The sequence below is a fragment of the Pseudorca crassidens genome, chromosome 3, assembly GCF_039906515.1.
Source record: "Pseudorca crassidens isolate mPseCra1 chromosome 3, mPseCra1.hap1, whole genome shotgun sequence".
Lineage (NCBI taxonomy): Eukaryota > Metazoa > Chordata > Mammalia > Artiodactyla > Delphinidae > Pseudorca > Pseudorca crassidens.
Genome location: NC_090298.1, coordinates 162,409,404 through 162,433,039, shown reverse-complemented (window position 1 = coordinate 162,433,039; position 23,636 = coordinate 162,409,404). Strand labels below are relative to the sequence as shown.

The window sequence follows — 23,636 nt, the reverse complement described above, 5'->3', positions numbered from 1 at the left end:
AAGAAGTCCATTTCAGCATCCTGTTGCTATTATACTTCACAGCCCTTTGCGGTCTGTGTTCATTCTTATTAAAATTCATTATACTCCCCCCTTTTTTTTTTTTTTTTGGTGGTACGTGGGCCTCTCACTGCTGTGGCCTCTCCCGTTGCAGAGCACAGGTTCCAGACACGCAGGCTCAGCGGCCATGGCTCACGGGCCCAGACGCTCCACGGCATGTGGGATCTTCCCGGACCGGGGCACGAACCCGTGTCCCCTGCATTGGCAGGCGGACTCTCAACCATTGCACCACCAGGGAAGCCCCCTCTACTCCCCTCTTTGACTACAGGTGTGATCCTATGGGTCAGTGGCAGAGGGCACTGAAAAATTTTTACATTTTTGGTATTAAGAGTGAATGAGAAATGAATTTCAAATCAAAAATTTTAACTACAAAAAAGTAAAATTTTTCTGAGAAAAAAATACTTGAACATGATAATACTAATGCAAAAATATAATGATTAAATGAAGAAAAATGCAAATTTATCTGAATATCCATAATTATAATGGGTATTTTAAAATATATTCTGAGAAAAGATAAACCACAGTATTTGTTAGCATACGAAAGCTTAGGAAAGAGTTGATAAAATATCTATCCGAAACAACTACAGAACCATTTCTTTCACCAAAAAATGAACATACTTTTAATCATGTACAATCAAACATAACTGAAAACAAAGAGGGATTATATTCAGCTACAAGTAACAGAAAACACCCATATTTTTCTTGATATGAGGAAGGGGCTTATTCTCATATAGAAGGAGTGGGGTCAAGGCAGCCACTGCACAATGCAGCAAACTCCCATGTCATTGTTCATCGCTGCACCATTGTGAATGTCATGGTGAATCAGGAAAACATACTCACCAGCAATGTTAACAGCATAAGGTGTTTCCTACACAAGTTAGACATGATGAAGCTATAATCTACAGAAGAGGGTAATCAAACAATACTCCAAACCATGAAATTCTGAATTATTTTCCAAGTGGACACAGAAGGCTTCACAGAAAAATTCAAACTATAACAGATTTTGATGTAGAATTGTGAAGACATCAGAGGAAAACTACACTTCTGATAATAGAAATCAAACAGTTGTTGGTGGTTTTGAGGATACTCTTGAATACAAAGGCACAGAATCTGGAAAATAGGATGAAAGGTGGTGTCCTCAAACCTCCTAGGTATCTGTCTCTCTCCCAGCGTGGTGGCTCCAAAATCTGAAGTATGCCTTCTTCTCATCTGCCTTTAAATTGTACACAGGTGATGCTATTGGTTAATTCTAACATTGAACCACAAAGGGGATAGATTGTGGAAAATCTAGGTCCTAATATTACTCACAGGCAGGATATCTCCAACTCTAGATTTTTTTATCCTATCACAAGTCTCTCTTCTTCAAAGTCTATTCACCAAATACCAGTCAGAATGAATGAAGAAGCAAATGGAAAAACATAATTTACGTGAATGTACACCCTTTGACAACCTTGCCATACAGAAAAAATTATTCCAAGTGTTTAACAGTATGGAAAATGGAAAAAGGCTCCTATACTCACCACCACCCAGAAAAGATCTTCCTGTAAGAAAGGTACAGTATATATAACAGATTAAGGATATCCAAGAACTGCCACCCAAGGCCAGTAGGAAAATCTCAACAAATACCAAGCCTAATTGCCTATTAGAACTACACCTTATGGGGTATATGTATACGTATAGCTGATTCACTTTGTTATAAAGCGGAAACTAACACACCATTGTAAAGCAATTATACTCCAATAAAGATGTTAAAAAAAAAAACAAACTACACTTTAATCACCCATAGGTCCAACAGACTTAAAAATGGAAAAAGAAAATATCATTACCTGATTACAGGAAAAATCACTACCTTGTAACCTTATGAATTATTATTAAAAGATGACTTCCAGAATTACCTCACCTAAATATTCATTTCTGAGGGTAACTTGTACAAATCCAACATCAAGAAAGGCACGTTCATAAAGATCCTTAGTAAACACATATATTCATAAATTTTTATAACAAGTCTTTTATATTGAAAATTTTCTGAAACATTATTCTTGGATTACTTTCCAACAAGTTACCTCATGTTACTGACATTTATATTTGTTTCTCATGGGAGTTTTCACATATAAGTATGTGGGCCCACTGAAGTCTTTCCTAGGCTCTTTAAAAACTATATTTTTTATCTAGTGAACCCTTTCATGCTTTTGCAAAGTAGAGAGATCAGAAAAGGTTTTCCCATATTCTTCATATTTACATGGTTTCTCTGTAGTATGCATGCGTCTCTGAATGCCTAAGACAGAAATGTAGGCTTTCCCACATTCCTACGTTCATAAGGCTTCTCTCCAGGGTGAGTTCTTTCATGCACTTGAACATTAGTGGAAGCGAAGTTTTCCCACATATTTTACAGTCATAGGGTTTTTCTAGTATGAGTTCTTTCATGTTTTTGAAGAGAACTGGAAAAACGAAATGCTTTAGAACATATTTTACACACACACGGTTTCTCGCCAGTGTGAGTCCTTTCATGTGTTTGAAGAAAACTGGGAATAATAAATGCTTTCCCACATTCTACACATTTATATGGTTTCTCTCCAGTGTGCAGGCTCATGTGTCTTTGAATGCCTGAGAGAGATATGTAGGCTTTCCCACATTCCTTACATTTATAGGGTCTCTCTCCAGTGTGAATTCTTTCATGCACTTGAACATAGGTGGAACTGAAGGTTTTCCCACATATTTTACATTCATAGGGTTTTTCTCCAGTATGGGTTTTCTCATGTTTTCGAAGATATCTGGGAATACTAAATGCTTTAGAACATGTTTTACACATATATGGTTTCTCTCCAGTGTGAGTCCTTTTGTGTATGTGAAGAGAACTGGGATTATTGAATGCTTTCCCACATTCTTCACATTTATATTTCTCGCCAGTGTGCAGTCTCATGTGCCTTCGAATGCCTGAGGGACAAACGAAGGCTTTCCCACATTCCTGACATTGATAGGGTTTCTGTCCAGTGTGAGCTCTTTCATGCACTTGAACGTAAGTGGAAGCAAAGGATTTCCCACATACTTTACATTCATAGGGTTTTTCTCCAGTATGGGTTCTTTCATGTTCTCGAAGGTATCTGGGAATACTAAATGCTTTACAACATGTTTTACACACATATGGTTTCTCTCCACTGTGTCTCCTTTCATGTATTTGAAGAGAACTGGGGTTAATCAATGCTTCCTCACATGCCTTACATTCACAGGGTTTTTCTCCAGTGTGATCTCTTCCATGTTTTTGGAAACCTTTCTGAGAATGTAAACCTTTACCCCATTGCTTACATTCATAGGCCTTCTCTCCAGAGTGAATTCTTTCATGTGTTTGGAAACCTTGATGATTACTGAAACTTTTTCCACATTGCTGGAATTCATACAGTTTCTCTCCTGTGTGAGTTCTTTTGTGCCTCTGTAAGGAACTGTAATATTTGTAAACTTTCCCACATTCCTTACATTTATATGTATTATACAGTCCCTGATCATATTTTTTAAAATCTTGAGGTTTGTGTTCAATGTGACATTTCATGTGCCTATTAAGAGATGAATGATGCATGAAGACTTGTCCACATATACTGCATTCACATGGTTTTAATCCAGGAGTTTTCTTGTTCTGATCAAGAGGTGGAATAAGGCTGAAATTTCCTCCACATGGATTACGGTCTTTACGCTCAGAGAATCTCACTACCGTATGATTTCTGAAAATGTGAGAAGCACATTATTAATGATTTATTAATCATTTTATATGTATTGCATTTATTACAATTGATAGGAATAGTGTGGTTTTCTAATTTGTGTGAATTGTTAGGAATTGAATATACTGAATGCTCCGCAACGGACTGCACCCTTTCTATTGAAAAGTAATATTCAAATACAGGGTTTATTAATATTGCTTGCAAGTGAATTATTTTGCAAATACTGGACATTTATATAACATTTAAGAAAATATTTTTGAAAGAAACTTTCTAAGAATAATTAAATTAGAAGAAAGGGCTATTTGTTTCGTTTGCACATTTTTAAAATTTCGTAATATACCAGGATTCTCACGTGAGTCAAAGCTTTCTATTGTCAGTGTGACTTACCTTGGTTTTCCCCCCTGGTTTTTGTACTGCTCTTCAATGTCATCATCATCCCATTTTGTTCCTAAAATGCAGACCCAGTAAAATGATTCCAAAGATTGGAAATTAAAGAAATATTATTTGACTCTATGTACATGGTTAGCTGTGACCATGCCTGGTTTATATACCAACATCCTCCCTTCTCACATTACACAACTTAGAACATCAATGAGCAAGAAGCATTTGATCTCTACCTGAGTAATTGATGGAAAGTCCCCATCCTTACCTACTGAGGCCAGATTCCTAAAGGTTTCCTGCATCACATCTCTGTAGAGTTTCTTCTGTGTAGGATTCAGTAGAGCCCACTCCTCCAGGGTGAAGTTCACAGCCACATCCTCACAGGTCACTGAGTCCTAAAACATCCCAAGTATGTGTACAGTAGGATGAGTGACAGCACTGGACACCTATATTCCATTTATGGGAAGGTTATGTATGATTCTGTCCTTTACAAACATTTACTCACCCTCTGTCCATACCTTCTTCCTCATTAATTTATCAGTACCATAAAGACATGAAAATTATTTACACATTTTTACTGTGATCACATTACATTTTATTTCTCTCTAATGGCAGGGCTCAGAGAATACTGGGAAATGACAGAAATGCTATACAAATGAAACCAATATTATCATTTTAAGACCATCAATTCCTTATGAGAAAAATTATTTCATTTCCTTCCTTATTACCCACCAATTCCAGCACTCCAAGAGACAAGGGGTCAAATCTGTGTGAGGTTTCAATGCATAAACCACTGTGAATAACTACAAGCTTTTTCTTCTCTTCCCATTACCAGGCATGAGAGTCCAGGAGGCCTCTGGCATGTAACATTTAAAAAGGTCCAGCTAGTTACAGATCCTACAGTCCTCTAGGACATTAAAAGTGACAAGATACAACTGGCTGAATGAAAATATTCTTGGGGAGAAGCACTGCTTTTGCCCTGTGTCATATGTATTACAGATTCAGTACCTCCTTTGTCTCTCTGTCCAATTTAATGGACTAGAAAGTTATTTGGAACAGAATTCAGACATGACAAAGAAGGCATGACAACTTAAACCACAAAATCCCTACACTCCTGCACCTCAGGGCAGCTTCCTGCCAATTCTGGGAACACACAGGCATACACACTGAGATAATAATGTCAGAAGAGCCCATGTGGCACACCATGACAGTCGATCCTCATCCCTGCTGACATTAAAAAACAATTTAAGGAGAGGAGAACAAGATGGAGGAGTGGAGGGACATGGAACTCACCTCCTCCCGCCAGTACATCTACATGTGGAACAAATTTTTTAGAATACCTATTTAAAGCTTGCAGAAGATCTCATATAACCAAAGCTGCAAGAAAGATCCCCACATAACCGGGTAGGATGAAGGGAGAAGAGAGAAGAGGAACTGAGATGAGACCTGTGCCCCTGGGAGGGAGCTGTAAAAAAGGAAAGGTCCCCTAAGCCAGGGAACCTTCTTCACCAGCTGGGAGGTCCACCAGGATAGATAGGGAGCTTCAAAGGCTGAAAAGGAGAGTGTGGCAGCTGGCCTGTAGCCTGGCAGGGTAGAGAGAGATCCGAACTGAAGGTCCTGGTAACGTGCCCACACTTCTCAGCCCAAGACATGTGCCTGCTGGTGTGTGCAATGACTGGGTGCAGAAACGTGGCTTCAACGGACAGACCCAGGGAGAGGACTCAGTTTGCCTGCACAGAGACAGCCCACAGGGCCTGGACTGTGGCCTGGGTCGCAACTGAGGGCATGAGCAGGACGGAGAGTAGGTCTGCCATAGGAGCCCCATTGTCAACACGGGCAGGAGGGGTACAGGTCTGCCACAGCAGCCTCATTGTCAGCATGCTCATAGAAGGGATCTAGCTGCAGTGGGTTCTTTGAACTTTGTGGGCCTGCACAAGCAGAGGCAGGGCTGAAATCTGAGCCCACTGCAGGCAGTCCTACTGCGGGTGCTGGGATGCAGCTCCAGTGGGTTCTGTTCCAACAGATTTTGGGACCGGGACTGCTTGTGCTTGCCTGAGAGCCACCTGAGCCAACTATCTGCTGGCTCAAGGGGACATGACTCTGTGGGTTTAAACACTGGTGGCCCTGTGGGCACACATACACGCCTAAGGAATCTCTAACCTGATTACCAGAGCCCCCAAGGGAAGGTGGCCATCAAGGGCAGTGCCAGTAGCAGTGATCTTTGTGGGTACGCACACCAGGTGGCAAGTAGCATCACAGAATCACACACCCCACAGACATCTCCTGGGGATGAAGATGAAGCAGCTCCTCTCCCAGTGGGAGGCCTCCAGTGTCACCTACCTCACACCACAGCTTAGAACCGGATCTAGGAGCTTCTATTCCAACAACTAGAGAGCAGACCCTGCCCCCAACAGACCTGTGACAACCACAGAGCAAAGAGGAGGCCCCGCCAAACATCCAGTGCAGTCTCTGGTCACCACAAGGCCAAACACACCAACAAGGGTCAGCAGAACCTGATGAGACACATGGCAAGCATACATACTAAAAACAGCCCTTGCACCATGAATATTGGACTTAAGCAGTCTACACAGTGACACTCCCACAAAACATCAGCACTGCAAGACCACAGTAGATAACTGTTTCTCCTAAACTGACAGAGTCAGAGAAATATAAGAAAAATGAAATAGCAGAGGAACTACTCCCAATTAAAAGAACAAGAGAAATCCCCTTAAAGAACAAACAATGAAACAGACCTCTCCAGTCTACCAAACCCCAAGTTCAAAAAGGAGGTAATAAAAATGCTGAAGGTATTAAGAAAGGCTACCAATAAAAATGTGGATCACTGCAACAAGGAACTAGAAACTATAAAGATGAGCCAATCAACATTAGACAACTCCATTGCCAATATGAATACTGAGTTAAACATAATAAATAGCAAACTTAATAATGCAGAACAATGAACAAGTGACCTGGAAGAAAGAATAATGGAAATCACCCAATCAGAACAGCAGACAGAAAAACAAATGAAAAATATGAAAGTAACATATCAGATGTATGGAACAATATAAAGCATGCCAATTTACGCATAATAGAATCCAAGAAGGAGAAGAAAGAGAAAAGGGGATTGAAAAAGTATTGAATAAATTATGGCTGAAAACATCCGAAACCTAAAGAAGGAAACAGAGATCCAGGTACAGGAAGCACAGAGGGTCCCAAACAAGATGAACCCAAACAGACCTGCTCTAAGATATATCATAATTAAAATGGGAAGAAGTAAAGATAAAGAGAGGATTCTAAAGGCAACAAGAGAAAACCAAAGAGTCAATCACAAGGGAATCCACATAAGGCTATCAGCTGATTTCTCTACAGAAGCTTTGCAGGGCAGAAGGAGGGGCAAGATACACTGAAAGTCCTGAAAGGGAAAAACCTGCAACCTAGGATACTCCACCCAGCAAGATTATCATTTAAACTAGAAGGAGAGATATAGAATTTCTCAGAAAAGCAAAAACTAAAAGAATACAGCAGTACTAAGCCTATCTTACAAGAAATATAGAAAGGTCCCCTCTAAATGGAAAAGCAAGAATCTATATGAATGGGAAAATCAAAATAGTAAAGGTAAATGTATAAGAAGACTGAAGATCACTTAAATAAACCAGTACATAGATTAAAAAAGAATCAAAAGAATACTGTGAAAGCAATTATAACTATAAGGAACAGCAAAAGGGTGATAAACATGAAGATGTAAAATAAGACATCAAAATCACAAAATGTGTGGAAGGGGAGTAAGAATGTAGATCTTTTACAATTTGTTTGAGCTTATATGACTACCAGTCTAAAGCAAGTACATAAAGGTTAACAAACTTGAAAATCAGGCTAACCACAAACCAAAAACATACAATAGATTCACAAAACCCAAAATGAAAGAAACTCAAGCATAATACAAAGAAAACCATCAAACTACAAAGGGAAAAACAAAAAGAAGAAAGGAACAAATAAGAAATATAAAATCAACTGGAAAACAAGGTTTTAAATGTCAATAAATACATACTTATCAATAACTACCTCATGTGTCAATGGAATAAATGCTCCGATCAAAAGACAGAGTGGTAAATTGGACAATAAAACAAGAACTTTCAATATGCTGCCTACAAGAGACCCGATTTATGGCAAAAGAAACATAAACATTGAAAGTAAGGGAATGGAAAAAGATATTTCATACAAATGGAAATTACAAGAAAGTAGGGGTAGCAATACTCAGATCAGACAAAATAGACTTTAAAACAAAGGCAATAAAGAAAGACAAAGGACACTAGATAATGATAAAAGGATCAATACAAGAAGAGGATATTGCACTCATTAACATACATGCACCCAATATAGGAGCATCTAAATACATAAAACAAATATGAGCAGACATAAAAGGAGAAATTGATGGGAATACAGTAATAGTAGGAGAGTTTAACACCCCAGCGGCATCAATGGACAGATCTTCCAGACAGAAAATCAGTAAGGCAACAGAGATTCTGAATGACACAATAGTTAGACTTAATAGCTATATATAGGACACTACATCCAAAGAAACCAGAATACACATTCTTTTCAAGCGCACATGGAACATTCTCTAGGATAAACCACATAGTAGAACAAAAAACAAGGCTCAACAAATTTAAGAGGACAGAAATTATTTCAAGCATCTTTTCTGACCACAACAGCATGAAACCAAAAATGAAGCACAGAAAGAAAAACGAGAAAAAAATGATTACATGGAGACATGTAACAACATGTCCCTAAAAAAACCAATGGGTCAACAATGAAATCCAAGAGGAAATTAAAGAATACCTCAAGAAAAATGAAAATGAAAACACAGCCGTACATAATCTATGAGATGCAGCAAAAGCAAGTTCTGTGAGGGAATTTCATAGTGATACAGGGCTTCTTTAAATAAAAACAACAAATCCCAAATAAATAACCTAAACTACCATTACAAAGATTAGAAAAAGAACAAACAAAACTTAAAGTCACAGAAAAAGGAAAATAATAAAGATCAGAGAGGAAGTAAATAGAGATTTTTTAAAAAAATAGAAAGATCAATAAAACTGAGACCTGGTTTTTTGAAAAGATAAAAAAAAAAAGTCAACAAACCTCTAGCCAAGCTCACCAAAAAGAAAAGAGAGAGGACCCAAAGAAACAAAATGAGAAATGAAAGGGGAAAAACAACAACCAATACCACAGCAATACAAAAAAATCATAAGAGAATACTATAAACAAGTATATGCCCACAAAATGGACAACCTAGAAGAAATGTACAAGTTCCTAGAAATATACAGCCTACCCAAATTGAGTCAAGAAGAAAGAGATAATTTGAACAGACCAAGCACTAGGAGTTAAATGGAAACTGTGCGAATCCCCTGGTGGTCCAGTGGTTAGGGCTCAACACTTTCACTGCTGTGGCCTGGGTTCAACTAAGATCCCACGAGCCATGTGGTGCGGCCAAAAATAAATAAATTAATTTAAGTTTAAAAAATTGAAGCTGCAATATAAAAACAGAAACAAAAAACTCCCTGCAAACAGAAGTCCAGGACCAAAGAGCTTCCCTGGGGAATTCTACCAAACATACAAAGAACTTATACTGATCCTTATCAAACTATTCCAAAAGACTGAAGAGGCGGGTACACTCCCAAAGTCATTCTATGAAGCAACCATCACCCTGATGCCAAAACCAAAGACACTACATAAACAAGAAAATTACTGGCCAATACCTTTGATGAATACAGATGCAAAAATTCTCAACAAAATGTGATCAAATCAAATCCAACTATACACAAAAAGGACCATACAACATGATCAAGTTGGATTCATCCCAGGCTCACAAGGATGGTTCAACACACACAAATCAATAAATGTGATACATGACATCAACAAAAGAAAAGACAAAAACCACATGATCATCTCAACAGGTGAAGACAAAGTATCTGATAAAATTTAACACACATTCATGATAAAAACTCTCACCAAAGTGGCTATAGAAAGGACATATCTCAACATAATAAAAGCCATTTTTGGCAAACCCACAGCCAACATAACACTCAATGGTGAAAAGCTGAAAGCATTCCCAGTAAATTCTGGAATGAGACAAGGATGCCCACTTCCACTACTTCTACTCAACAGAGTATTGGAAGTCCTAGCCACAGGAATCACAGAAGAAAAAGAAATGAAATCCAAATCAGAAGGGAAAAGGTAAAATTGTCATTATATGAAGATGACATGATACTCTATATAAAAACCCTAAAGACTCCACAAAAAAACTACTAGAACTGACAAATGAATTCAGCAAGGCAGCAGAATATGAGATAAACATACAGAAATCTGTTGCATTTCTTTACACCAAAAAAGAAATATAAAAAAGAGAAAGTAAAAAGACAATCCCATTTAAAATCACATCAGGGACTTCCCTGGTGGTGCAGTGGTTAAGAATCCGTCTGCCAACGCAGGGCACACATGTTCAAACTCTGGTCCAGGAAAATCCCACATGCTGCAGAGCAACTAAGCCTGTGTGCCACAGCTACTGAGCCTGCACTCTAGAGCCTGCAAGCCACAACTACTGAGCCCACATGCCACAACTACTAAAGCCCACGTGCATAGAGCCTGGGCTCCACAACAAGAGAAGCCACCGCAATGAGAAGCCCACGCATTGCAACGAAGAGTAGCCCTCACTCGCCACAACTAGAGAAATCCTGCGCAGCAATGAAGACCCAATGCAGCCAAAAATAAATAAATAATAAATAAATAAATTTATTAAAAAAAAATTACAACAGGACTTCCTTGGTGGTGCTGTGGTTAAGAATCTACCTGCCAATGCAGGGGACACGGGTTCGATTCCTGGCCTGGGAAGACCTCACATGCCACAGAGCAACTAAGTCCGTGCACCAGAACTACTAAATCTGCACTCTAGAGCCTACAAGCCACAACTACTGAAGCCCGCTTGCCACAAATACTGAAGCCCGCTTGCCTAGAGCCTGTGCTCCGCAACAAGAGAAGCCACCGCAATGAGAAGTCCATGCACTGCAACGAAGAGTAGCCCCTGCTCACCGCAACTAGAGAAAGCCCGTGCACAGCAACAAAGACCCAATGCAGCCAAAAATTAATTAATTAATTAATTTAAAAAAATAAAATAAAATCACATCAAAAAATGAAATACCTAGCAATATGCCTAACCAAGGAGGTGAAAGACTTGTATGCTGAGAACTATAAAATATTGATAAAGGAAACCAAAGATGATTCAAGGAAATGGAAAGATATTCTATGTTCTAGGATTGAAAGAATTATATTGTTAAAATGGCCACACTACCCAAAGCAATCTACAGATTTAATGCAATCCCCATCAAATTACTCATGACATTTTTCAAAGAACTAGAACAAATAATCCTAAAATTTATATGGAACCGTAAAAGACCCAGAATTGTCAAAGCAATTCTGAGGAAAAAGAACAAAGTTGGAGGAATAACCCTCCCAGCCTTCGGACAATACTACAAAGCTACAGTAATTAAAACAGTGTGGTACTGAACAAAAACAGACATAGAGATCAATGCAACAGAATAGAGAGCCCAGAAATAAACCCACACACTTATGATCAATTAATCTTTGACAAAGGAGGCAAGAATAAACAATGGAGAAAAGATATTCTCCTCAGCAAGTGGTGTTGGGAAAACAGGACAGCCGCATGTAAATCAATGAAGTTAGAACATTCCCACATACTATACACAAAAATAAACTCAAAATGGCTTAAAGACTTAAATATAACACCTAATACCGTAAAACCCCTAGAAGAAAATATAGGCAAAACATTCTTTTGCATAAATTGTAGCAGTGTTTTCTCAGGTCAACCTACCGAGGCAATAGAAATAAAAGCAAAAATAAACAAATGGGACCTAATCAAACTTATGAGCTTTTGCACAGCAAAGGAAACCATACACAAAACAAGATGACAACCTATGGACTGGGAGAAAATATTTGCAAAGGATGTGAGTGACAAGGGCTTAATTTCTAAAATATACAAACAGGGCTTCCCTGGTGGTGCAATGGTTAAGAATCTGCCTGACAATGCAGGGGACAAAGGTTCGAGCCCTGGTCCAGGAAGATCCCACATGCCATGGAGCAATTAAGTCTGTGGGCCACAACTACTGAGCCTGCGCTCTAGAGCCGGCAAGCCACAATTACTGAGCCCGTGTGCCACAACTACTGAAGCCCATGCACGTAGAGCCCGTGCTCTGCAACAAAGAGAAGCCACCGCAATAAGCCCACACTCTGCAATGAAGAGTAGCCCCCACTCACCGCAACTAGAAAAAAGCCCACGCACAGCAACGAAGACCCAACGCAGCCATAAATTAATTAATTAATTATTTTTTAAAAAGGGACCTAAATAGACATTCCTCCAAAGAAGACATACAGATGACCAATAGGCACATGAAAAGATGCTCAACATCACAAATTATTAGTGAAATGCAAATCAAAACTACATTGAGGTAACACCTCACACCAGTCAGAATGGGCATCATCAGTCTACAAATAATAAATGCTGGAAAAGATGTGGAGAAAAGGGAACCCTCCTACACTGTTTGTAGGAATGTAAATTGGTACACTATGCAGGTTCCTTAAAAAACTAAAAAGAGTTACCATATGATCCAGCAATCCCACTCCTGGGCTTTTATCAAGAAAAGAGGAAAGCTCTAATTTGAAAAGATACATGCATCCCAATGTTCACAGCGGCACAATTTACAATAGCCAAGACATGGAAACAACCTATGTGTCCATCAACAAATGAACGGATTCCAAAGATGTGGTTTATATATGCAATGTATTATTACTCGGCCATAAAAAAGAAGGAAATAATGCCATTTGCAGCAACATGGATGGACCTAGGGATTATTAGACTAAGTAAATCAGACATTGATAGACAAATATATGATATCTCCTATATGTGGAATCTAAAAAAGAGTACAAATGAACTTATTTACAAAACAGACAGGCTCACAGACATAGAAAACAAACTTATGATTACCAAAAGGGAAGGGGGGAAAAGGGGTAAATGGGGAGTATGGGATTAACACATGCAGTTTACTACATATTAAATAGATAAACAACAAGGATTTGCATATAGTATAAGGAATTTATAAATTGAAAAAAAAAATTTAAGAGCTGCAGATTGTAAGGGAGCTCACTGAAGTCCATGATGTTTTCATGGTGGATATTCCCATGATTATAAAATAAATAAATCTGTTCACAGTGTTTTCCTCCCAAAGAACATAAAATCACCATCCTCTAATCAGAAGGAAGTCCTCTGTGACCAGCCACTGTAGAGGTGTCCTTCCTTCCTCTGCCATTGTCAAGCTCCTCTAGGAAGAAAAGGAACATGCAGTTTAACCCCTAAGCATAAGAATCCCTTAGCTGAAGACAGCACACACTGCCAGTAGGCTATAAAAGGGTATATTCCTCCATAATTGAGGTCTCTGGCGAGTGTAAGGCAGGCCTCTCAAGCAGGCGTGAAATAGCTTGAGAGAGCAAGGAAACGTGTGTGGACTTTTTTATTTTGGTTTTGTGGTGGGATACAGTGAGACTTTATACACAAGGGCAGAGCATGTGTGGATTCAATCTTTTCCTAAGCCAAAGGTAGGAGCAAAGCCTTTCTCACTGCCTTGGATACATGTGGGTCACAAGGGGAAGAAGGAGGGATGAGGCTCTAAAGCTGTCCACAGCCAACTGTCAAAAAATTGAAGTCAGGGCTTCCTTGGTGGCACAGTGGTTGAGAATCTGCCTGCTAATGCAGGGGACACGGGTTCGAGCCCTGGTCTGGGAGGATCCCACATGCCGCGGAGCAACTAGGGCCGTGAGCCACAACTACTGAGCCTGCGCGTCTGGAGCCTGTGCTCCAGAGGAGAGGAGAGGCCGCGACAGTGAGAGGCCCGTGCACCGCGATGAAGAGTGGTCCCCACTTGCCACAATTAGAGAAAGCCCTCGCACAGAAACGAAGGCCCAACACAGACAAAAATAAATTAATTAATTAATAAACTCCTACCCCCAACATCTTCTTTAAAAAAAAATTGGAGTCAGAAGCTTCTACTTCCGGCTCTAGCATTTAATAACTTAGAAGCTATCATTCCCAACCTCGCAAGAAAAAAGCAAAATAACTGGAAATAAACTTCTCTTCTTAGTTTCTTCACAGCATTTAGGTCACAGGGCAACCCACGATCTTTAAAATTGGGAAAGAGAAAATAAATACAACATTATAAATATTCCCAAAATATTCTGTTCTTACCATGGCCTGTCAAAAAATTCTATTTCAGCAGAGTTTAATGGAAACACAAAAAAGACAGAACAATATCTATGAACCCTAACATAAACTGTCTTAAATAGAAGATTTATAACCATCATGGGATTACGAAAGGAAAAGAACAGAAGAAATTAGTGTAGTAACAATCAGTGAGATTTTCCTAAAGTTAATGATACACGACACACTGTAGATCCAGGAAGCTCAGAGGACACTAAACACATAAACAATAAAAATGCACAACCAAGTAGCCCGTATTCAAACTACACAAAAACCAAAGACAACGTGAATATATATGGAAAGAAGCCAGAGGGGAAAACACCTTAGTTATACAGAAACAAAGATTAGAATTAAATCAGACTTCTTTTCAGAAACCACGCAAGAAACAAGAGTGGAGTGAAATATTTAACGTTTTGAAACAAAAAACAACTCTCCTAGAATTTTGTGTCAAGCGAAATTATCTTCCAAGAATAAAGGAGGAATAAAGACTTTCTCAGAAAAAAATTGAGACTTTGTCTTAATAGACCTACTTTGAAAGAAACATTCAGAAACTCATCAGAAAGAATGTAAATGATGAAGATGCAGGATTAGAAAAACAATATATGAAGGTAAAATATCTACTGTAATTCTTATAATTAATATGGCAGATAACCACTTTGTTTCAAATATGAACAAGAATGTATTTGGCAATTATAAACTTATGGATAAGTGAAATAAATGAGAGCCGTGTGACAAGGGACCAGAGATGGGGGAAATGGGAATAACTTCATATGAGGTACCTGCATGCCCAATGAAGTGGTATCGTGGCACTTGACAAATGTGGCTTAGTTGTAAATGTATACTGAAAACTCAAGGGCAAGCACTAAAAAAGTGAAAAAATATGTGTAATTGATATACTAACAGAGGATTAAGAAAAACAATCAGGTAAAATGCTCAGTTAAAGCCAGAGACGGCAGAAAAAGTGGGAAGACAAAAAGAAACAAAGTACAAGGGTAACAAATAAAAACAATAAAAGGTGTGGTAGGTATTAATCCAACTGTATTAGCCACCACTTTAATCAAGGTCCCAATACAACTGAAAGACAAATACGGTAATGACAGATTTTTAAAATCACACTTAATCGTATGTTGTCCACAAGAAATCCACTTTAAACCTAAAGACACAGACAGACGAATGTTAAAAGGATGAAGAAAAATGTCCTATGACAAAGCCAGAGAGGGGCAAGGCTGACAGATCAACCAGGAAATCTTCCAAAGAGGACCACCACTGGCAGGATTTCGGATAGGATGTCTGTGCCCAGAAAAGATCCTGAGGGAGAGGCATGAGGATTCAAACAGTAGTTCCACGTAGTTATTCATGGCTGTCCTCTCATGTCAAATATCCACAACGAATATAAATCTATAAAAAGGAGTCATCCATGACTCTGTGGGGAAAAAAAATAAAACAAAAAAAAATTGGGTCTGCTTGAAATGCACCACGAAAGACAAATATTTGATAATGATGCTGTGAATCGAAGAGGAGAAGCTGGAGTTTTAGAATTCAGGAAGGAATCTGGAAATTGAGGCATTTATTGCCACTCTAGGAAGCGCTAGGCTAGAGGGACAGGGTCGTGGATTTGAGACCCTGCTCCCCAACCATTTGGAAAACTCAGGAGAAAACGGGTCCCGCCCTGGGGAGAAAGGAGGGACCACACAGCTCCTCATACACAGGTACCCCGGGGACCGAGTCAGTATTGTTCCCTGATGATCCTCCTCGTGGTCACTGCACACCCTGGGGAAGACGCGGGCTGCGGGCGCGGAGCTGCCCAGAGAGGCTAGGAGGCGGGGCCGAAGTCGTGGCGCGCAGTGACGGGACAGGACGCCCGGGGTCCCGACTGCAGGCCCCGCCCCCACGCTGCGAGCCGGAGGGAATGAGGTCCCAGTGGCTGTCCAAGTGGACACGGGTTCGCAGACTCCGGAGTTGAACGCAGGGAGGCCCGGGTACCGCCTCGGCCTGTTCCCGCCGGTTCCTACCAATTTCTCCGCTCCGTCTCCACACGCCGGGGAGGCACACTCACCATATCCAGCTTTTCCGGGTCTCCCCGAGTCCCTCCTACGCCTCCCACGACCACTGCAGAAACGACTGGGACCATTAAGGGCGGGGAACGCCAGATATCGTCCCTGGGACATCGGAGTCCGTGGCGACTTTCTTGCGGGTGCTGTGCGTCGCCCCGCCCACCTCCACCAGCGGCCCCCCTGATTGGACAGTTCGAAAGTCCCGCCACTTCGTGCCTGAGTGACTGCAGAGCAGGAGGGCTGGGCTCCGCCCAAACATCTTCTCCTCTAGGTGGTAACCTCACCAGCCAGCTCCATTTGCATTTAAACAGAAAGTTTTCCTGGCCTGAGGCTGCCTATGGTGTTTTCACCCAGCTTTTTGTGAAAGTGTGGGCTCAGATGTGCGCCGGGAATTCCCGATTCAGTCTCAGGTTGGAGAAATACAGAGCAAGAGGATGGCCCAGGCCAGGTCTGCTTGTAACAAATGGGCCATCTGTCCTCTGCAGGTCAAGAGCTTGGCGTAAGGCTGCGGCGAACCACTCATGGAACTATGACCCTTATTTAGAATGTCAACCATAAGGACCACCAATTATAAAGAGGCAAAATGGCAGTCTATTGAGGGATCTTAGAATTGCAATTCAAGGGGTCACAGATTCTGGAGAGACCCAGAATGGCGTCCGACCCGAGGAAAATGGGTAAAAGTTTTTCTAGGAAAAAGGTGGTTGTTCATTCAGGCTTAAAAACTTCTTTACCAAGAATTTGGATTGGAGGGTAAAATTCGTCTATACATACCATTGGGTTACGGAACACATCTCATCCGTTTCTAGGGAAAGGTATGTTTTCTTTAGTCCAGAATAAGTCCAGTTATCATCATCATTATTTGGCAACTCAGCAATTATTCAGCCATTTTATTTAGAGAGCTCAGCAAAATTCCAACGCGGGAAGAAAGATGGGGGTCCTTTGGTCACATCTCACTCGTTCCTGACACAGTTCTTTTCATAAGAAACACACTTAAGTGTGACCTCACTGTCTGTAACAGAGGCTGGTCCATTTTAGTCTTTGATCTTCGCGAGCACTGAGATTTCCCTCATCCCTTTTCCGCCCCCACTCTTTTGGTACTTAAGGTAAAGAATCCCAGAACACTTGGCCCTGGTGAGAAATTTGAAGCCCGCAGTCCTAGGTGGGTGCAAGGACTCTGCTCAGTCTAACCATAGGGTGTGAGATGTGTTCATTAAGTTCTCATGTCTGCATTTACACTGAAAGGAAATTTATTTTACATCAGTTTTTGCTTCAAACCCTAGTGAACTTTGAAATGTAAACGACTATGACATCCCTAAGGCAATTGATTCCTATTATTTCTGTTACAAGAAAAACAATAAATCATCCTGTAAACTTGGGATTCATCTGGAAACTCTTCCCCCACAGCTTTCTTGCGGTATCATTGACTAACAAAACTGTCTATCCTTCTGTTACTACCACATCTTGATTACCTTTGTTTAGTACAAAGTTTTGAAATCAAGAAATGTTAATCCTACAATTTTTTTTTTCTTTTTCAAGAATGGTGTGGCTATTCTGGTTTCCTTACAATTCCCTATAAATTTATGAAAGAGATTGCCAATCAAATTACTGTTCAGATTATGATTATTGAATCTTAGATCATTTTGCAGAGAATGGCCATTTCAACAATGTTAAGTCTTTTGATCCATGAAACTGGGATGTTTTCCCATTTGTTTATACATTAATTAATTTCTTTCAAACATGTTTGTAGTTTTCGGAGTATTTGTTTTATACTTCCTTTGTTATATTTATTCTGTTTTATTGCCTTTGATTCTATTGTAAATACATTTCTTTTCTGAATTTCATTATCAGAATGTTCATTGCAACTGTATAAAAATGCAGTTGTTTTTATTTTGATCTTGTATCATACAACCTTGTTAAATTCAATTACTAGTTCCTATAGTTTTTTTTAGCAGACCCTAGAGTTTATTATATATAAGATACCTGACTGGAAGTAGAGACAGTTTTACATCTTCCTACCAATATGCACGCATTTTAATCCTTTTCTTGCCTAATGAGTTCTTGGCTAAAATCTCCAATAAACTGTCAAACAGAAGTGACAAGAGTAGACATCTTTTGTTAGTTATGGCTGGGGATAAGCATTCACTGTTTCACCATTAAATATAATATTAGCTGTGGGTTTTCCATAGATGCTCAATATGAGGTTAGGACATTTCCTTCTATTTTATTTTATTTTTTTATTTTTGGCCGTGTTGGGTCTTCATTGCTGTGCGAGGGCTTTCTCCAGTTGCCGTGAGCAGGGGCTACTCTTCGTTGCAGTGCACCGGCTTCTCATTGCCGTGGCTTCTCTTGTTGTGGAGCACGGGCTCTAGGCACCCGGGCTTCAGTAGTTATGGTATGTGGGCTCAGTAGTTGTGGCTCGCAGGCTTTAGAGCACAGGCTCAGTAGTTGTGGTGCACGGGCTTAGCTGCTCTGCAGCATGTGGGATCTTCCCGGACCAGGGCTCGAACATGTGTCCCCTGCGTTGGCAGGCAGATTCTTAACCACTACGCCACCAGGGAAGCCCTCCTATTTTTGTTGAGTGTTTTAATCATGAAGGGGTATTATTTCTTTTGTCAATTATTTCTTTGAATCTATTTAGAAGACCTTGCATCTATTGACCTCACTCATTACATTAATGATTTTGAGATGTTAATCCAAACTTTCATCCCAGGAACAAATCCCACTTGGTCATGATGTATAATTCTTTTTATCTGTGGCTGTATTGAGTTTGTTAGTATTTGTTGGGTGTTTTTCCATCCATATTCACAAAAGAAATAGGTGTGTCTTTTTTTTTTTTTTTTTTTTTGGTACTTCACGTGTTGGCTTTGGTATTAGAGTAGTTCTGGCCTCACAAAATGAGTGTGAAGTATTGTCTTCATTCTATTATTTACAAGACTTTGTGAAAATCAGTAATAAACCTGTCACCCAGGGGAGAAACCCGACGGTCCCTAACCCACCATGCCTAAATTGTCTCTATAAACAAGTATACCTGTCTTAGGCAAGGAGGCAAGGAAGCCAACCTCCCCACCCTCCCATTCTAATAAAAACCTCCCTCCTGGCAAACTTGCAGAAAACCAGAACTAACTGTATCTACTAGTTGTGTTTACATGACAGCAAAAAGAGGGCTTAACCATAAGAATCCAGGATAATCTGACTGAACTTCAAAAGTGGGACAAAGGTCACTCTACAGCCGATTGCCATCTCATCGTAATAATAAAATCTCCACCCCTCACCCCCCTGCCATATTGGTTCTACCTGCTTCTGACCCAGACCCAGAAGGGCCACCACACAGCAGCAGAAAAGAGAACTGAATTGCATTCCAGGAAACCTCCATCCATTTCCATGAGTCAGGATGACAAAAGACACTCGTCCCCTGTAACCTCCTTCACCATTTTCTATAAAAATCTTATCCCTGCTTGTAATCAGAGAGAAGGTGTCTTTAGAGCATTAGCTCCCCTTCTCTTTCTCTGGCCATTGAAGAAAAGCCTGTCGTCCTTGCACCAAACTCAGTTTCCTTATTGGCAGCTCAAACCTGAGCAGGAAAGAACTCCCTGACCCAGCCAGGGGGTCTTTGGTTCAGCTAGGGGCCAGGAAGGGAGTCTCCAGTCTAATTCAGTAACAAATCTTCTTTAAAATTTTTGGAGAACTTTGTGTAGAAGCCATCTACGCAAAGGTAGAGTCTAGGTTTATTTTACGGGTGGATTTTGTTTACTAACTCAACCACTTCACTTTTTATAGTTCTATTCTGATTTTCTGGGTTTTTTTTCTTTTTCCGTTGTTTTTTTCTTTTTACTAATATGTATTTTTTAAACTTATTATTGAAATATAGCTGATTTACACTGTTGTGTTGGTTTCTGCTGTACAGCAAAGTGATTCAGTTATACATATACATTCTTTTTTATATTCTTTTCCTTTATGATTTATCACACGATATTGAATCTAGTTCCCTGTGCTATACAGTAGGACCTTATTGTTTATCCATTCTATATATAATAGTTTGCATCTGCTAATTCTCTACTAATATGTTTTGTTTTCTAGTCTATTTTGCCTGGTATTTATATAATCTCTCCAGTTTTCATGTTGGTGTACCTATCATACGCTTTTACTTTCAATCTGTTGGTATCTTTGCATCTAACGTGTGCTTCCTCTCAGGTAGAAGGTAGTTGGGTCCCTGGGCTGAGCAGCTGGGAGTGTGTCAAGCAGAGTAGATTGGAGCTTTGTTTTCCTTAGACACACCAAGGACAAAGTTAATGGCAGGAGCTGAGCTCTGCTGGAGTAACGAGATAAGAGGACCACATCTATCAATCCTGAGGTCAAGGAAACCTCCCTATCTGCACATGTGCAGGAAGGCTCCTTGGAGGTCAAAAAGGGAGGGGGCACCACCCCACAAAAAGTGTGGACATACTCCTGAAGTCCTCTGTGTTGGAATCCATTTTGGCAAAAAGTTGCACATGCATATTGGGGAGAGCTCTAGGACAGGTTAAGTGTGGAAAACAAATGAGATAACTGGCCAAACGTAAACAAAGATCCAGAAGAACTGCCCTGTATAAATGATGTAACCACCTCTTTACTGTGCTCCTCATTAGGGAGGACCCCACACCCTTCTCTCCAGGTGTGTATTTCTGCCTTGCTTCTGTCTTAAACAAACTGTTTCTCTGTGTGCTCTCCCACATGATATGCTGTGTCTCTGATAATAAACTCTGTACCTGTTTTTACAGTTTTTGCCTCTTTGAGAAATCCATTTTTCAAATGGGGCAAGAGCCAGGGGAACTTTGCTTCTAGCCTGGTGGTCTAGCAGCTAGGATTCCTGGTTTTTCATCCAGGCTACCCAGGTTCAATTCCTGGGCAGGGAACTAAAACCTAGCTTCAAGACCACTTGCTGTTGTCTCTCTGAGATCACCTCTACACAGAATATAAATTTAGATCATCGTTTGTTTGTTTAATCTGGGGCGACAATCTCTTCCTCCTGTTTGGATCATGTAATCCATTCACATTTAGTATTTTTGACATAGTTGCAATTATACCTGCCATTTTACTTTTTGTTTTCTACAATTCTCATGTTGTTTTTAGTTCTTAGTCCTCCTTTACAAGTTTCTTTTGCATTAAGTGAATATTTTCAAGTGTAACACTTTCATTTTCAAATGACTTCTCCATTATATATTTAAAAACATTTCAGAGGTTGCCGTTTTAACATAGATGTATTAAATTACTAAAATGAGACTCAGATTTATACTAGCTTAATTCCAGTGATACATGGAAACGTTACTCATATAAAGCTCTATTCCCTTTTGCCATTTTTGTGTTACTATTGTTATGCAGATTATGTCAACTTATGAAATAACCCCCAAAGTATTTTCTTACACTTATCTACCATCTGTAGTCATCTCCTTAGCCCAGTACAGCTTTACTCCCACCTTTGTGCTCTTTAATGGCAAATGCACTCACTACACAGATATTCTCTGTATGTTGCGCATTAGACTGTTACCGTTACAGTTACTAGACTGTGTGTTACTACACACAGTCCAGTAACACATTACATACATAGGATTTATACAGTTCCTTTGACATCAGTTGAAAGAAGAAAAGAGAAAATATGTATTGATTCTGCCTTTTCTGGTTACAGAATTACCTGTATGAGTGTTTTTGTTTCTTTATGTTGATATGAATTACCTTCTGGAGTCCCTTGCTTACAGCCTGAAGAACTCCTCCAAGTAATTCCTGTGGGGCAATTGACAGTCAATATATTCTTTGAGCTTTTGTTGATCTGAAAAATGAAGGGCAGCCTTCATTTTTTTCAGAAGGCAGTTTTGGTGAATATAGGATTGTTGGTTGACAGGTTTTTTTCCTAGTGCGCTTTGAATGTTTCCCCCGCCTCTGGCCTCCCTGTTTTTTGCTGAGACATCACCTGGTTTTACTGGGGTCTCCTTGTAAGAGTTGGGTCATTTTTCAATTGCTCTTTATTCCCACCATCTGGTTCCTACCTTCCTATTTCTTTGCATGTCTCATATTTTGTTGTAAACTAGACATTTTAGATAATATATTGCAGCAACTCTGGGTTCTGGACCCATTCCTTCTGGGGATTATTATGGTTATGTGCCTATTTATTTGTTCAGTGACTGCCTGGATTATTTTAATGCAGCCCGTTCCCACTGTACTGAGAAGCCAGAGCTGGTGTATTGAATTAAGAATATGCAGATTATGACCTGCTGAATAACGGGTACATCCTGTTCTTGACCTTAAAAATAGAAGTTATTTTACCAGTAAAAATGAGTTTATGCAGAAACAGCAAAGGATTGTGACTCTGGACAAGCAAGCTATAACAAAAGCCATAGTCAAGACCAACAAAGAAAGGAGAGGAATGTTGTTTTATTGAGATAAAGGAGGAAGGTGGGAGGAGCTTTTTTTTTTTTTTTTTGGCTGTGCCGCACAGCATGCAGGATCCCAGTTCCCTGACCAGGGATCAAACCTACACCCCCTGCATTGGAAGCACAGAGTCTTAACCACTGGACCACCAGGGAAGTCGGGAGAAGTTGCTTTGATGGAAAGTCCACTGGAGAAAAGTGAGAGTTCAGGGTGATGACAGTTTCTCATTGGCTGAGCTGCTGGGCAACTCAATTTTTTGTAGGAAATGCAATGTACATTCTTCTCTTTGTGACCTATAAAGGATGATTCTTTCCTGATGAAGATTCTACTGTTGAGGTGTGTAAATGACAATTCCTCCTACAACTGATGTGGAGAGGTACTGGGCTACAGGTCCCCATCATAGGCTCCCAACTCCATTTTAGTGAGGTTCTCTTTTATAAATTCTCATAACCATCCACATGGGGTGGGCAGGTATCTCCCTCAGCAAATGAGTTCCCACTTTGGGTAAGTGAAACCCATGGGGTTGTTTTGATTGAAGGTGCAGTTTCAATAAACCCAGAGAAAGCAAGTACAGCCAGGAGATCTATTACTTACACATCCCAGAAGTTGGGGGCTGAGGGGGGCGGTTACAATGACCCTGGGAAAAGGGCAGTCCTCAGTCCCAGGTCAGGAGCAAGCAGGAGAGAGAGTAGGCACCTACCAATTATA

The 23,636-nt window shown here is 40.1% G+C and overlaps 1 protein-coding gene across 1 annotated transcript; it reads right to left on the bottom strand.

Annotated features, from left to right (window-relative positions):
- Positions 1 to 649: 649 nt before the first annotated feature.
- On the bottom strand, positions 650 to 16,676 carry LOC137222340 (zinc finger protein 791-like). The gene is given in 7 exon segments (XM_067733411.1): positions 650 to 2,365; positions 2,368 to 2,430; positions 2,433 to 2,464; positions 2,466 to 3,770; positions 4,155 to 4,215; positions 4,417 to 4,543; positions 16,529 to 16,676. Coding segments are annotated over 7 exon segments (1,803 nt in total). The 5' UTR covers positions 16,604 to 16,676; the 3' UTR covers positions 650 to 2,225.
- Between the last annotated feature and the right edge of the window lie 6,960 nt (positions 16,677 to 23,636).